Below are 17149 nucleotides of genomic sequence, written 5' to 3'. Positions count from 1 at the left end.
GCAGCTGGAGTGATGATGGGGGGGAGGAGGAGGAGGAGGAAAGACTCATGACGTCACGGGCTTCCTCGTCCAACACATGACATGTTTCGATACAACTGTGAAACCTAGAAACGTTCACGGCGCCTGTATTGATCATCAGGTGATTGTGGCTTTGACATCAGCTCCATATGGTAAGTGTCTCACAGCCGAAAGATCTAACGTTAAAATCTCAGACTCGACTGATCGTATGTTTTCTGATCAGCTGGTTAAGTGTGTCCGTCTACTGGCTGTGACTTGGTACACGTCGCATTGCTTGATATGAAAGCGGATAGCCTGCTAGCGAGCTTAATGTAGAGCGGGATTAGTAGTTTAAAGGGTTATTTAAGGTTTAAAGTGTCACGTCGTGGCTCGAACTCATAGTAGTGGTTTTCCTTCAGCTATTATGTGATTCACTGGACATATTCAAACACTCTCGGTTAAGCGTGCTGAAATACGTTACTATGAGTGAAGTCGCTAATGTCAGCAGCTAGCACAGCTCTGCTAGTGAAATATTGTATCATTATGGTAGTGAATATGTAACAGCGTATTCATTCAAGGCGAAAACTTTCTATTACGGAATTAAGAAATATTAAATGTAATATCAACATAATCGCCGAGTTGACGCAGGCGTTACAGCGTTTTTGGATATCATTTTAACACCTCTGTGTTTATGTGGTTTAAATCGGTAAGTAAGATATTATATATTTGTAGATGTTTCATGTTTATTTACAGGTGTCAGGAGTCTCATAGTGTGTTATCTTTTTTTAGAGCTTCAGGGGTTATTGTTTATAAGGAGAAGGACTACGTAAGATATGAGTTGCATAACTTATATGGTACACTAGTTAATGTAAATATTAAAACATTTTGGTTAAAGGAAATATTATGAAATAAGGAAAGACTTAATTTTACTCAATTATAGGCTATGGCAAATAATAAAAATGTGTATCGCAAAAATATTTTTTGATATAAGGAATTATTATACACTACCAGTCAAACGTTTTTGAACAGTACAATTTTAATGTTTTTTAAAGAAGTCTCTTCTGCTCACCTAGCCTGCATTTATTTGATCTGAAAAACAGTACAATTATGAAATGTTTTTACTATTTAAAATAACTGTTTTCTATTTGAATAGACTTTAAAATGTATTTTATTTCTGTGAATTTTTTTTTCAAAGCTGAGTTTTTAGCATCATTACTCCAGTCACACGATCCTTCAGAAATCATTCTTATATTCTGATTTGCTGTTAAAAACATTTATTATTATTATTATGTTGAAAACAGGTGAGTAGAATTTTTCAGGTTTCTTTGATGAATAAAAAGTTCAGAAGAACAGCATTTATCTGAAATAGAAATCTTTGGTAACATTAGAAATGTCTTTATCATCACTTTTAATCAATCTAAAGCATCCTTGCTAAATAAAAGTATTAATTTCTACAATTTCTTTCACAAAAAGAATGAAAAAAAGACTCCAAGCTTTTGAATCGTAGTGTATAATGTTACAAAAGCTTTTTATTTCAGATAAATGCGGATCTTTGGATCTTTCTATTCATCAAAGCATCCTGAAAAAATGTACTTAACTGTTAAATATTGATGATAAAATGGTTGAATGTATTAGAATGATTTCTGAAGGATATTGTGATGAAGACTGGAGTAATGATGCTGAAAATTCAGCATTGAATGAAAGGAATATATTTAAAATATATTTAAATAGTTATTTTAAATAATGCAAATATTTCAAAATATGTTTTTATGTCTTTTTTTGCTGTACTTTGGATCAAATAAATGCATGCTTGGTGAGCAGAAGACACTTCTTTTATAACAATAAAAATCTTTAACATTTGACTGGTAGTGTATATAATCTCTCTCTCTTTAGCTGTTGGTTTTACGGTATAGGTGTTAAAGCATTTGTTTAAAAAGGGTGTGAATGTTTGATGTGTTTCGGTCAAATAAAAGTCTCTTACGTCTATGTGAGATTAGTTCCCACGCATCCTGTTGCTCTGGAGAGCAGACACAGGTGGACAACCTGTCAGTGTAACACAGCTCTGCCAAAACGCTGGTCTTTTGCACCGTGGCACTTGATCTCTTGTTGGATCAAAGATTGCTGAATCGTATCGGCTGGGAAGCAGCCACCTGTCCTTTAGAGATGAGATGAGAATCACCGCATGCAACGCGATCCAGTCAAGTGTGTTTTGCTTCGCCGCTTAGATCAGATGAAAATCAGGCCCAGGAGTAACAAGTTCACTCATATGTTTAGAGTAGTTTAACTATGCATAACTGTAATGCATTGTTCTCTCAAAGAGCTGGGGGCAAGGTTATTTTAAAGTTGTTTTAACTATAAGATCGGGGTGTTTTCAAAGAATCCCAGGACTTGTGTGAGCTTGCAAAGCATATGAGCATCAGGTGTGCTACCTAGAAAGCATTTCAGTTTGCTTTTTGCCGTGCCATGTGTGCCAGGTTTGTGGTTGGTGAGGCTGGTGGTGATATTTGTGAAAGGTTGTCACGGATGTCCAATAGTATAGGAATAAAGGATTCACTGTGCGTGAGGAAATTCACATGACTCTGGCACAGTCCGCTCCACCCTACTATTGGAAACCGCTCAATATTTGATAGCAATCGCAGGCCTCAGCCTACACTAATTCTGCTCAGGTTACATCTCTCATCAGACCCCAGAGAAATCTCTGGACTGAATAACAATGTTTGTTATTGTCGTCTTTGAAGCTGGGATGAGATCATCCAGCTCATTAAAATCTAAAGTTCATGTGCAATTACACTTCTCAGTGGGATTTATAGTGATTTTTTTCCTGCTTAAAATGGTTTTACAGGCACACTATGGAGGTGTGACCTGAAAGTACTGTAGAACTGTTCACATGACACTTTTTGAAGAAGTCAAGGCTGTTTTTGTTATTATGAATATGGAAAATGGGCTGCCTTCTTCTCAAATTCCCCATAACACTCTCCATGGAAAAATACGAAAGCCCTTTTCCAATTCATTTTTGATTTGAGAGACTTATTTTGAAACAAATTACATATGCTTTATAATTTCATACTTAATAGCAGGGTTCGTACAAGGTGCTTAAAGTACTTAAATTTGACTTTTTGAAAATTAAGGCCTGGAAAACCTGGAAAAGTAGCAATATTCTGAAGAGGTACTTGGAAAAGTGCTTGAAAGACAATGTACCTATGATTTTTTTAATAAGCACATATATTTTTACTCAAAATTCACTCACTTAAAAAAAAAACATACTTTTTTTGTTGCCTATTTTAGTTTTATGACATAAAACTATTACCGGTAAGCTAAACCAGTAGCTGAAGACGCAAAAAAAGGTTCAATTGAGTGAGTCATTAAAGGGGTCATCGGATGCCCATTTTCCACAAGTTCATATGATTCTTTAGGGTCTTAATGAAAAGTCTATAATATACTTTGGTTAAAAATTCTCAATAGTAGTGTAATAAAACACCCTTTTACCTTGTCAAAATCAGCTCTGCAAAAACTCTACTTATTTTATTGCATGGTCTCTTTAAATGCAAATGAGCTCTGCTCGCCCCGCCCCTCTCTGATGTAGGATTATGAGCCGTAATGTTTACTTTAGCTGCATTTAGCCACGTTTAGCAGTGATACTTGCCAACAAGCACATTATTAAGAAAGTCCGTTTGCAAAGATGCATAAAAAACCCTTATACTCACTTCTGCTGTGGATGAAGCTGCATCAGGAATGATTCACACGAACTAGACTCCTATGTAGATCAGGATCTGCGCTTTCCTTTTTAAAAACGAAAGTAACGTTAATCCTTTGCATCTTCAGCAGCTCAGATGTCGGGAGTAAATGACTACTGCTATGTTCATTGCAGGGATGGAAATTAACTTTTTTGTCCACTGGCCAGTGTGGCTGGTGGATTTCAAAATCTACCAGCCACTAAATGTTTTTACCAGCCACTTTATGTTTTTAACCGACAATGTGTAGCTGCATGTGAAAATTAATACTACAAGATCTACTATACTTGAGCAGTTTATTTATTCTCAAGTCTCAATAAAACACTGACATTTTAACCAAATTTTTCTATCATGAAACACATTTGGCAGGTGGCGGGTGCTAATTTCCATCCCTGGTTCATTGTTACATCCAACAAAAGAACACCTCAATCGCTCAATCTGAGTCATTCTTGTCTTCCCCTGCACCTGAGTCGACACAATGGCGATCGGAGTCGGACTCTTTCAGCTCGGTCAGGGCGCGTCTAAGGTGCTCATGTCAATCAACTGTCGTGGGAGCGGCCTCTGTCTGTGTGCCGTCACATTAAAAAAATACCACTGGGTGGATTTTTATCATTGTAGGGTGGTTGTGTACACAAACTGCCAACACACAGTAATGTTCAAACAACATGTAAAAGTGAGTTTTGCATCCAATGACCCCTTTAAGAACCTGCTCTGAAGTTCCGATCTAAATCAAATAATTTGCAATATTCGACTTAAGGTTCCGATCATTATTCCGATCGGGACTTCGGAGCGTGAATCTTGAATCATTTGATTTAGATCGGTACTTCGGAGGGGGTTTCGCAAATTTTTTGCTTTAGAATCAAAACCTAGGAGCGCGGATTGTGAATCATTTAATTCAGATAGGACTTGACTTTTTTTTTTTTTTTTTTTTCAGATTTTTTTTTCTTAAACAGTAGAAAACATCAAACCATAATTGAGATCTCTGATTGAAGTCCTTGAAAATCAAAAAAGTAGTGCTTGAAAAGTTTTATTTTACATGATCTGTACGAACCCCGTAATAGCCACAGTTTGCTTGCTTAACCATGTAAAAGCTGTGATTAAACATCTTTGGTGATGTTTTCCCCTCAACTTTCCCATACATTATCATTATTTTAGTTACAAGGAGGTTTCCTTCTTCCGTCTTTAGCCTGTTTTTCCAGATTCATATTAAGCAAAGTGCTGAATCATTAAAACAAAGCTAAAGCCGCTTGATAATGTAATACAGATGCTTTCTCATTGGTTTGGCCGTTGTCCAGTTACACTCTCTGAATCTAATTCAAGTAATGGTAATTTCTATACTTAAAACAGCTGACAGATGTTATCCAGACTCATATTTTACAGAATAATAGACGGCTTGGGTTTGAACTGGTTGGTTTGTGTTGGTGTCTGTCTGTTCGCAGGGGTGGATAGAGCGATGACCCCACCCTGCCTGGCCTGTGGGACGTGTAGAGTGCTGCGTGGGCTGGAAGAGCGAAGAGAAGTAGCAAAGGATGGGAAGGAGGGTATGGGGCCTCTGCCAGGGCATCCCTACGGCTGTGCTTTATGGCTCCCTGGCTCTGTTCGTCTCCATTCTCCACAATGTCTTCTTACTGTATTATGTGGAGACCTTTGTGTCTGTTTACAAGATTGACAAGTTGTCATTTTGGGTGGGAGAGGTAGGTGTATTTAATGGTATCTTCAATTACTATTATTATAATTATTATTATTTTTATTTTTTTTAATCTGTATTAATTAATTATCTGTTTAAGAATTTCTTTACAAAAATACTACACAAATCATTTTTAAATATTTTTAAATGTTATCAATTTCAAAGTTTGGGGTCAGTAATTTTTTTTTTATAAATTATTATTTTTTTATTGAAATTATTGAATTAAATTATGTATTTTTTATTTTATTATTTTTATTATTGTTTTATTATTTTTTTATATTATATTTATTAAGGTCCTATATATAATACTATTATGTATATTATTATTATTATTTCTTTTTAAGGATCTTAATATGTAAGAGTTTGTAAGAGTTTCTTTACACAAATACTACAAAAATAATAAAATGGAAAAAAAAAATTAATTCCTTTCCAAAGTTTGTAGTCAATAAGATTTTTATTCTAAATTGTTACTTTTTATTAAAAAAGAATAATTGAATAAATAATTTATTTTTAATATTATTTCCATTATTATTTTATTGTGTTATTTTGTTTGTTATTATTTAAAAAAGGAATCTTAATATGTAGTTCTCTATGTAAAAGTTTCTTTACAAAAATACTACAGAAATTAAAGAATTAAATATTTAAAAAAAATTAGAGATTTTTAACTGTTTGCCATTCCAAAGGTTTTTTCTAAATTATTACTTTTATTTAATAAATATTAATTGATTAAATTACTTATTTTGTTTTATTTTTGTTTTTATTATTATTAGTATTATTACAAATATTAATTATTTAATTATTAATTATTTAATATTATTATTTAAAATATAATCTTAATATATAATTGTCTGTGTAAGAATTTCTTTTTAAAAATACTACAAAAATTAACCAATATAATATTTTTTAAAAATGATAGATTTTTAAGTGTTTGCCATTCCAAAGTTTTTTTTTCAGTTATTACTTGTATTGAGCAAATATTATTTGAGTAAAATATTTATATTTTTTATTTCTTTTTTGTTATTATAAAAAAAAACAATCTGTAATTGTCTATGTAAGAATTTCTTTACAAAAATACTACAAAAAAAATAAAAATTAAAAAGTTATAAAATTTTAAGTTTGCCATAATTTTTTCTAAATTATTACTTTTACTGAGCAAAGAATAATTGATTAATTTATGTATTTTTATTATTTTATAATTTGTATTATTATTATAATTAAAAAAATAATAATCTTAATATGTAATTGTCTACAAGAATTTCTTAACAAAAATTCTAAATATTATAGATAGATTTTTAAATATCTATATTATAAGTTTGGGGTCAGTAAGATTTTTTTTTCTAAATTATTACTTTTATTGAGCAAAGATAAATTGATTCAAATATTTGTCATTATTATTATTATTGTTATTTAATATTTTTATTATTATTTAGGAAATGTTTGAATAGTACAGTATATTATAATATTTTAAATACTTAAATATATTTGACTAAAATGCAATATATTTTTTCTGTTATATTGTTTCTTATCATAGACTGTGTTTCTGATATGGAATAGCCTGAACGACCCTCTTTTTGGCTGGCTGAGTGACCGTTCATTCCTGAGCTCTCCTCAGTAAGATCATTCAGTGGTTTAAATTGGAAATCCATATTTCAGTAGGTACACATGTCATTAAAATATGTGCGTTTGATTACTCAGATCTGGGTCCCAGATCACATCCCCTGAGGTGGTCCTGAAGCGTCTACAGGCACTCTCCCGCAGCGGGCCTCTCTTCGCCCTCTCGTTCCTGGCCTTCTGGGTGGCCTGGACCTGGCCTGGACTGCAGTTCCTCATCTGCCTGTGCCTTTACGATGGCTTCCTCACGGTGGTCGACCTCAACCACAACGCCCTCCTGGCCGACCTGGCCGTGTCTGCACATGACCGCACGCGCCTCAACTTCCACAGTTCCCTGTTCAGTGCGATAGGCTCGCTGTCCGTCTTTCTCTCGTACTCCTTCTGGAACAAGGAAAACTTCTACTCCTTCAGACTCTTCTGCGTGACTCTAGCCGCTTTCTCAATGCTAGGCTTTTTTGTGGTTTCACGTCTCCTGAAGCACCGGTTTCAGAACGAAGTCCTGCAACGCAAGAACGACAGCCAAGCACTCACTGAGTAAGAGTGTTATTGTTTCGCAGTGTTAAATGTTACTTGTCGTTTAGCAGTTACTTTTCATCTGAAGCAATTTACACCACACTAATTGCAGAGCCGGTCCCCGTGGAGCAACCTGGGGTTAACTGCCTCGCTCATGGGAGGAATGTTGACAACTCTGGAACCATAACCAGCACAGCCTCTTAAAGGAATATATACCCAAAAATGATCATTTTGGCATCATTTACTCAACAACATAGTTGTGACCCTGGACCAGAAAAACATAAGTAGCACTGTATATTTGTAGCAATGGGCAACAATACTTGTATGGGTCAAAATTATCAATTTTTTTATGCCAAAAATCATTAGGATATTAAGTAAAGATCATGTTCCATGAAGATATTTTGTATATTTCTTATCGTAAATATTAAAACTTAATTTTGATTAGTAATATGCATTGGAAAGAACTTCATTTGGACAACTTTAAAGCCGTTTTTCCCTAATATTTTGATATTTTTTGCACCCTCAGATATTTTTAAATAGTTGTATCTCAGCCAAATGTTGTCCTATCCTAACAAACCAATGGAACAAATAATGGAAAGCTTCTTTATTCAGCTTTCAGATCAAATCTCAATTTCAAAAAATTTACCCTTATGACTGGTTTTGTGGTTCAGGGTCACATTTTTCCAACTTATATTATTTTCTACTATAAAAAAGGAGTATGATGTAATGTAATATATAATATCCAAGCTTCTGTTTTCTGTACAAAGAAAAGTACATGATTATTTGTACAAAAAGAACCATAAATTAGTGTATTACAGTCTATACTTTAGTCTGATCTTTACATAATGGATGGTCATATGACTTCACAACAGTGTTATTTTAGTATAATAGCATTATCTATCTATCATCTATATATATATAGAGAGAGAGAGAGAAAGAAAGAGAGAATATTTTTCTATTTTCATTTCAATTTTAGTTGAAGTTTTAGTCATTTTGTTAGTTTTGTATTTTATTTGAGATGTTTATTTTTCAAGTAACAATTTTTATGGTTTTAGTTAACCACATTAACCTTGGTTGAGTTAAGGTTTTTTTTATTTTTATTTTAAAAAAAAATTTATTATAATTTTCGCAGACACGAAAAAAATCAGTAGCAGACAAACAGACCCTTTATATAGCAATCTGTGCAATATGTAAAATGAAGCACAAACATAAGACAAAAAAGGAGAATGACGGTATACAAGACCAACGTATCCTACAAAAAGTAATCACAATAGTGATAAAAAAAAGATTGCTACCAATCTAAAGTAAAAGCTTCCCACATCTTGTCAAATTTTTCCAGTTCCCAGATATGGTGTATCTGATTATTTCCAGATGTAAAGTAGAAGTCCAGTTACCCAGTTTCTTCTACAAAAGCAGAATAACTTTCTTAGCTACAATCATACCATATTGGACAGGTAACCGTACCATATTTAGGATGCATTTTAACTTGGGTTTATAATAGAAATCACGATTCAATTTCATGTTTCATGAAAGAAAGAGCTTTTTTTATTTTATTACTAAAAGCTGCTTTTTGTAACAGTATAGCACCGCTTATTCTTGTCTAGCATTTAAAATGGCTTCAATTAAATTTTTATTAACAAATCAAAGAGTATATATGTGACCATGGATCACAAAACCAGTCTTAAAGGGATAGTTCACCCAAAAATGAAAATTTGATGTTTATCTGCTTACCCCCAATGCATCCAAGATGTAGGTGACTTTGTTTCCTCAGAAAAACACAAACGAAGATTTTTAATGAAAACCGGTGTTGTCTGCCAGCCTTATCATGGACGTGGATGGGCACCAAACCTCTAAAAGTAAACAAAAACATGCACAGACAAATCCAAATTACACCCTGCGGCTCGTGACGATACATTGATGTCCTAAGACACGAAACGATCAGTTTTTGTGAGAAACTGAACAGTATTTATATCATTTTTTACCGTTGATCCACAGCCACGTCCATCTGTCCTGAGCACGAGTTTGTCATCAGTCACGTCACATGTGCACGCGCTCTGTCGTAGAATACGCAAACGCCGGAAGCGATCTGTCGCATGAATACGACACTCATTGTTTACACAGTGCACAGAGATTGTGGGTATAGCGGCTATTCAAAATGGTAATTACTTGCGCGTATCCTGATTGTTTAAACCGATTTAAAGCTAAAAGATTACGTTTGCTTGCACAAACTCATCCGGGACTTTTCACTGATTTCCCCTTATGGCGTTTGCGTATACTACGCCAGAAGCGCGTGCACATGTGACGTGACTGATGCCAAACTCGTGCTCATGACAGATGGACGTGGCTGTGTATCAAAGGTAAAAAATGACATAAATACTGTTCAGTTTCTCACAAAAACCGATCGTTTTGTGTCTTAAGACATCAATGTATCATCACGAGTCGCAGGGTGGAATTTGGATTTGTCTGTGCATGTTTTTGTTTACTTTTAAAGGTTTGGTGCCCATCCACGTCCATAAGGCTGGCAGACCGCACCGGTTTTCATTAAAATTCTTCGTTTGTGTTTTTCTGAGGAAACAAAGTCACCTACATCTTGGATGCATTGGGGGTAAGCAGATAAACATCAAATTTTCATTTTTGGGTGAACTATCCCTTTAAGTAGCATGGGTGTATTTGCAGCAATAGCCAAAAATATGTTGTGTCCAAATTATCGATTTTTCTTTTATGCCAAAAATCATTAGTAAGAAATTAATTAGCAAGTAAAGATGTTCCATGAAGATATTTTGTAAATTTCCTACTGTAAATATGTCAACTTAATTTTTGATTAGTAATCTGCTTTGCTAAGAACTTCATTTGGACAACTTTAAAGGCAATTTACTCAGTATTTAGATTTTTTTGCACCCTCAGATTCCAGATTTTCAAATAGTTGTATCTCTGCCAAATATTGTCCTATCCTAACAAACCATACATCAATGGAAAGCTTATTTAGATGCTGTCAGACTTTTTACTAATAATACAAACTTTTTAATAATGTATTTTTTTTTCCCCTAAACTTTTTTTGTTCTTTTTGTTGCTTCCCTTATAGACTGAGTGTTGGTGAGGCTCCTTTTACCTCACCTGAGAAGCCAGTCACTCTTGGGGAATATCTAAAGCAGCTGTCACGCCACAAGAACTTCATGTGGTTTGTTTCTATGAACCTAGTACAGGTAAATATGAGAATACATGCTCAAAAGACAAAGCTAAAGTGGTATTTTCTGTAATCATCCAATTAGAGATCCAATTATACATGTTTTTTTTTTTCTCTACCCCATCATCTGCAGGTGTTCCACTGCCATTTCAACAGCAATTTCTTTCCTCTGTTTTTGGAGCACCTCCTGTCAGACCGTATCTCTGCCTCCACTGGATCCTTCCTGCTGGGTAAGACAAAAAGAAATCATTCACATTCACTGTTTTTATACAGTTGAAGTCAAAAGTTTACATACACCTTGCAGAAAGGTTCTTTATTTTACCAAAATGCATGTTAGTTTTTATTTAGTTCTGACCTGGATAAGATATTTCACATAAAAGATGTTTTAATAAGTCCACAAAAGAAAACAATAGTTGAATTTATATAAATGACCCTGTTCAAAAGTTTACATCCCCTTGATTCTTAATACTGTGTTGTTACCTGAATGATCCACAGCTGTGTTTATTTTTGTTTAGTGATAGTTGTTCATGAGTCCCTTGTTTGTCCTGAACAGTTAAACTGCCTGCTGTTCTTCAGAAAAATCTTTCAGGTCCCACAAATTATTTAGTTTTTCAGCATTTTTGTGTATTTGAACCCTTTCCAACAATGACTGTATGATTTTGAGATCCATCTTTTCACACTGACGTCAACTGAGGGACTCGTATGCAACTATTACAAAAGGTTCAAACGCTCACTGATGCTTCAGAAGGAAAAACAGCATTAAGACCCGGGGGGTGAAAACTTTTTGAATTTGAAGATGCTAAATTTAACTTATTTTGTCTTCTAAGAAACACGTAAGTATCTTCTGTAGCTTCTGAAGGGTAGTACAAAATGAAAAAAATATGATATTTAGGCAAAATAAGAAAAATGTTACACGCCTTCATTCTGTTCAAAAGTTTTCACCCCCGGCTCTTAATGCATCAGTGAGTGTTTAACCCGTGATACAGTGGTGCATTTTATATTTCATTTTCTTTTTCTATTTTCCTGTGACGCAGGCATTTCTTACATTGCACCTCATCTGAACAATCTCTACTTTTTGACGCTGTGCCAAAGACTGGGTGTCTACCAGGTTGTCCGTGGGCTCTTCTTCCTGAAGCTGACCCTCAGCGTAGCCATGCTGTTAGCCGGGGCGGACCACGTGTACCTGCTCTGCATCTTTATTGCTAGGTGAGAAATGAACAGTCAACGAACCCTTTTGCTTTCAGACTACAGGTGTTCTGCCTCATGTATGATACGAAACTCCAAACATTATGTTTTGGTTATTAGTTTTTTTTTTTTAAAGGAGCAGGTGTGCTTTTGTTTGCTAGCAAATACATGTTGGTTCGAGACGTGAAACAGAACTTATTTCCATGCTAACAGACCAAGGACACATGCTGAGAGAAAACACATGTCCTTTCTGTATTGTTACTGTGAACTATATGACTTTGCAAAACAGGAAGAAAAGTTATAATTATGTATTTAAAAAATGAGAATGTAATCAAGCAACAGTATGTTTAAGTAAAATTGTTTAATTATTGTGAAAAAGAGAATTTTTTGATGTGCTGGTCTATCACTTTGACAAGAAAAAACACATTTTCACCATTTATGAAAGCAATAGTTTACCCAAAAATGAAAATTCTGTCATTAATTACTCACCCTCATGTCATTTCAAACATGTGAGACCATTGTTCATCTTTGAAACATAAATTAAGATATTTTGATGATATTCAAAAGCTTTCTGACCATGCATAGCCTGTCACGTGGACTATTTTAATGATGTCCTTACTACCTTTCTGGGCCTTAAATGCGTCAGTTGTCATAAAGCTCTTGGATTTCATCAAAAATATCTTAATTTGTGTTACAGGTCTTATAGGTTTGGAATGACATGAGGGTCGTAGTAATTTATGAAGTAATAATGACAGAATTTTCATTTTTGGGTGAACTATCCCTTTAAGTTGATTAATAAAATGATACAGTTGAGAACAGATTTAGAAAATTTTTGATCAGCATTGTCTTTTGTCTGTTTTTGTTATTTTATTGCATTGTTTGAATCTTTCCATAGCAATCGCGTCTTCACCGAGGGCACTTGTAAACTTCTGAACCTGGTGATCACAGACTTAGTGGATGAGGACTTTGTGTTGAACCGCCGACAACAAGCAGCTTCTGCCTTGCTCTTTGGTATGGTTGCCTTGGTAACTAAGCCTGGACAGACCTTTGCCCCTCTCATTGGTACCTGGCTGCTGTGTCTCTACACAGGTGCGTGTGCAGTGAATAAACATGCAGTACATGTAACATTCACATTTAGTTCGTACATTGAATTATTTAGCAGTTGCTTTTATCTGAAGTGACTTAGAAATGAAGGAAAACAAAGCAAATGTTTCAGACAGAAGCCAACAACAAAGAGTCTGTATAATAAAGCTGGAATTGTACTTATTGTTTGACACAATATATTACAATATATTTACACTTATTATATATAATTATTATTACAGTTTAAAATAATAGTTTTTATTAATATATTTTAAAATATAATTTATTCCTGTGATGCAAAGTTGAATTTTCATCAGCCATTACTCCAGTCTTCAGTGTCACATTATCCTTCAGAAATCATTCTAGTATGCTCATTTTTTGCTTTTATTATCAATGTTGGAAACGGATTTGCTGCTTAATATTTTTTGGGAACCTGTGATTTTTTTTTTTTTATCAATAAAAAGTTAAAAAGAACAGCATTTATTCAAAATAGAAATCTTTTCTAACAATATAAGTCTTTGCTATCACTTTATCAATTTAACATCCTTGGTGAGTAAAAGTAATAATTTCTTTCAAAAAAGAAAGAATAAAAATTTACTAACCACAACATTTTAAATGGTAGCTTATATTTTTACAAATGATTTCGATTTTAAATAAATGCTGTTCCTTTTAACTTTTAATTTATTAAGTATCACGGGTTCCAACTAAATATTAAGCAGCACAACTGTTTTCAACATTGATAATATATCAGCATATTAAAATCATATCTCTTTGTATCAATTTAACATCCTTGATGAATAAAAGTATTAATTTCTTTCAAAAAAAGAAAGAATAAAAATTTACTGACCACAACATTTTAAATGGTAGCTTATTTTGGTAACACTTTACAATAAGGTTCATTAGTTACACATTAGTTAACCACATTAGTTAACATGAACTAATAATGAACTGCACTTATACAGCATTTATTAATCTTTGTTAATGTTAATTTCAACATTTACTAATACATTATTAAAATCTTGTTGACATTAGTTAATGCATTGTGAACTAACATGAACAAACAATGAACAACTATATTTTTGTAAACTAACATTATTAAAGATTAGTAAATACAGTAACAAATGTGTGGCTCATCGTTAGTTCATCTTAGTTAATACATTAACTAATGTTTAACTAATGAACCTTTTTGTAAAGTGTTACCCTTATTTTTTACAAATGATTTCTATTTTAAATAAATGCAGGTTTTTTTTTTTTTTTTTTTACTTTTTATTTATTAAGTATCGCAGGCTCCAACAAAATATTAAGCAGCACAACTGTTTTCAGCGTTGATAATAAACGTTTTAGCGTTTTACGTTAAAGTAATATTTCACAATATTACTGGTTTTTTTTTTCTGGATTTTTTTTTATCAAATAAATGCACCCTTGATGAGCATAAACGACTTTAAAAAAACATTTATTTATTTTTGTATTTTTGTAAATGTATTTCGAAACTTAAGTTGCATGTAAAAATGTGTGAAATTTAATGCATTAAACAACAAAATATTAAACCAAATTGCATTTACTTTAGAGAACAAGCACATATTTCAAGCACAAAATTCACAAAAAGCAGGTTTAAATTGAAATTACACTACTGTTTAAAGGTTTGGGGTTAGCAAGTCTCTTCATTTATTGGATTAAAATATTGTAAAAAAACAATAATATTTCTGCATTTTAAAATAGATTTTCTATTTGAATACATTTTTTTATAAATATTGCTGTAATAGCAAAGCTATTCAGCATCCTTACTTTAGTCTTCAGTGTCATATGATCCTTCAGACATCATTCTAATAGGCTGTACTCAAGAAGCATTTCTTTGATTCTTTGACGATTAAAAAAAGTGTATTTGTGACCCTGGACCACAAAACTAGTCATAAGGGTCTTTTTTTTATTTTTTTATTGAGATTTATACATCATCTGAAAGCTGAATAAATAAGATTTCCATAGGGCAATATTTGACAGGGATAAAACTATTTAAAAATCTGCAATCTGAGGGTGCAAAAAAATCTAAATATTGAGAAAATCGCCTTTAAAGTTGTTCAAATGAACTTCTTAGCAATGCGTATTACTAATCAAAAATTAAGTTTTGACATATTTGCAGTAGGAAATTTACAAAATATCTACGGAACATGATCTTTACTTATATCCTAATGATTTTGGCATTAAAAAATAGGTGTATTGTTGACTATTGCTACAAATATACCCGTGCTACTTAAGACTGGTTTTGTGGTCCAGGGTCACATTTGTGTCTCATCATCCCTTATTGTTTTCCAGGATATGACATCTTCGAGAGAAACTCGATGGCAGAGACACCGGTTGCAGCTCCTGCGCTTCCTGTCCCACTGCGTCAGGGTTGCTTTTACCTACTGGTGTTTGTGCCCATTACCTGCGCCCTTTTACAGCTCCTGGCGTGGTCTCGTTTCACTCTGCATGGACGGCGTCTACAAAACATCAAGACCCTAAGGCAGGGTGCCCAACACAGCCACCTTATTGATGTCAAGGCTATCTAATGTTCTTGTATGCATGAGAAGAGGAAGGAAAGATGAGTCGTGGATATTCCCCAAGACCAGGCGTGCTGCCAACACACCCTGAATGGAGAATGGTGACGCCAAATACTGCAAGAGACACTTAAGAAAGAATGTACGGTCCCGTCCTTATCGAAACCTGCCTTAATTTGCTATGTTGGGTATTTATATTGAGTATGTGACCAAAAATGAATAGACATTTTTAACCAGTATCGTGGTTTGGGACCATATTGAACAGTACTGCCCCCCAAACCTCCTTCAATGTATAGTTATATGGGTTTATAATCAAGCCAAATCAAATCACATCTCTCTTGCCTGTATGTTTTAACATTATGTGAAGAATTACACTGTGTTCTGAGAAAAGGGCATGTTTACTAAGTTCAGCAGCATTCCAGGGATACATGATATATGGAATTGCATGGATATCTGTGGTGTTTTCTTTTATACCGTCAGGACTTAGGTCTTTGTAATTCGGCCAGATGTTGAAGTTGTTTTGTGGCCAGTAACATCTGTTTTATATAACTTTTTAAAATTCATTCAGTTACACATTGCTATCAATGATTATTATTATTACTGAAAAAGTACGTATATATTACAGTTCACATGAATGTGTGTTGTACTAGCATGTAAACTAACTTATTTTTGTACCAAATGTCCAATTTCACTTTATTTTTGTGTTTTAGAAGCGAGTTGTCAAGACGGTAATCAATTCCTTGACCAGTCTGATGTTAAAATACAAATTGACTTCTCAAAGTTACAGAAATAGTTTTATATAAGGGTTTTCCAAATTAAAATTTTTATTGGCAAATTTATATTCTTAACTTTTAGTAGAAATGCCATTTTTGACACATTCATCAACTGCATTTTCTGTATGATCATAGCAAAAAAAAAAAAAAAAAACGTCTCAATATTTTAGACGTTAGAAGGTTATTTTTTTTGTTCATCAACTACTTGTTGGGGCACAATGAGCACATCTGATATTTACATATTCATATTTTATGGTTATTTATTGTAGGAAACATTTCAGTTATCTTGGAAAATGTTCACATTTTCACACAAACGTGTCGGTTGTACGACTTATTTTAGTGCTTTTGCCCACTGTTCAAAAATTTTTGCTTGCAAATAAATGTTGTTTTATAATAGTATCAATGTGATGTTCTTGTCTTTGCCAAATAAATACTTACATTTTGTCTTAAATAAGACAAAATTGTAGGTACTGGTTCAGTATTAACCCATTCAAACTCTAAAATTTATTTTTCGGTTCATTATCGGCCATATTGACAGCACTGAATGTAAACAATACTACTCAACCGAGTGAAACTCGCATATTTTGCTGATTATTGCAGCTGAAAATGGTAAATTATTGTCATGTTTTGGGCTGTACTAATCGGTCAGACCATGAAAAACATTTGGAGTACTATAGACTGCCAAAAGTAATAAAAATCAAGGAAAAGAGTGCAAAAAACTGTCTGAGGAACAAAAAGCATTTGTTGCTGGCCAAAGTGAACTGAAGGATTTCCAGGGCAAGAATCCTGTAAACATTCATGTTTGTTCTTATCATTTCTGGTCAGGTAGGTGAAATATTAGGCTAATATCT

General features: G+C 33.5%; 1 protein-coding gene across 1 annotated transcript; it reads left to right on the top strand.

The window, feature by feature from the left end:
* The first annotated feature begins 56 nt into the window (after nt 1-56).
* mfsd13a (major facilitator superfamily domain containing 13A) lies at nt 57-16697 on the top strand. Its single transcript, XM_073828215.1, has 9 exons — nt 57-170; nt 5168-5422; nt 6947-7026; nt 7111-7560; nt 10622-10742; nt 10857-10953; nt 11758-11929; nt 12804-12997; nt 15302-16697. Exons 2-9 carry the CDS (start codon nt 5258-5260, stop codon nt 15535-15537), a joined length of 1515 nt encoding a protein of 504 aa, XP_073684316.1. The 5' UTR covers nt 57-170; nt 5168-5257; the 3' UTR covers nt 15538-16697.
* Nucleotides 16698-17149: the final 452 nt, after the last annotated feature.

The sequence above is a fragment of the Garra rufa genome, chromosome 22 (genome assembly GCF_049309525.1).
Source record: "Garra rufa chromosome 22, GarRuf1.0, whole genome shotgun sequence".
Classification (NCBI taxonomy): domain Eukaryota; kingdom Metazoa; phylum Chordata; class Actinopteri; order Cypriniformes; family Cyprinidae; genus Garra; species Garra rufa.
The sequence above is the reverse complement of the archived record's forward strand: the minus strand, read 5'-3'. Positions and strand labels throughout refer to the sequence as shown.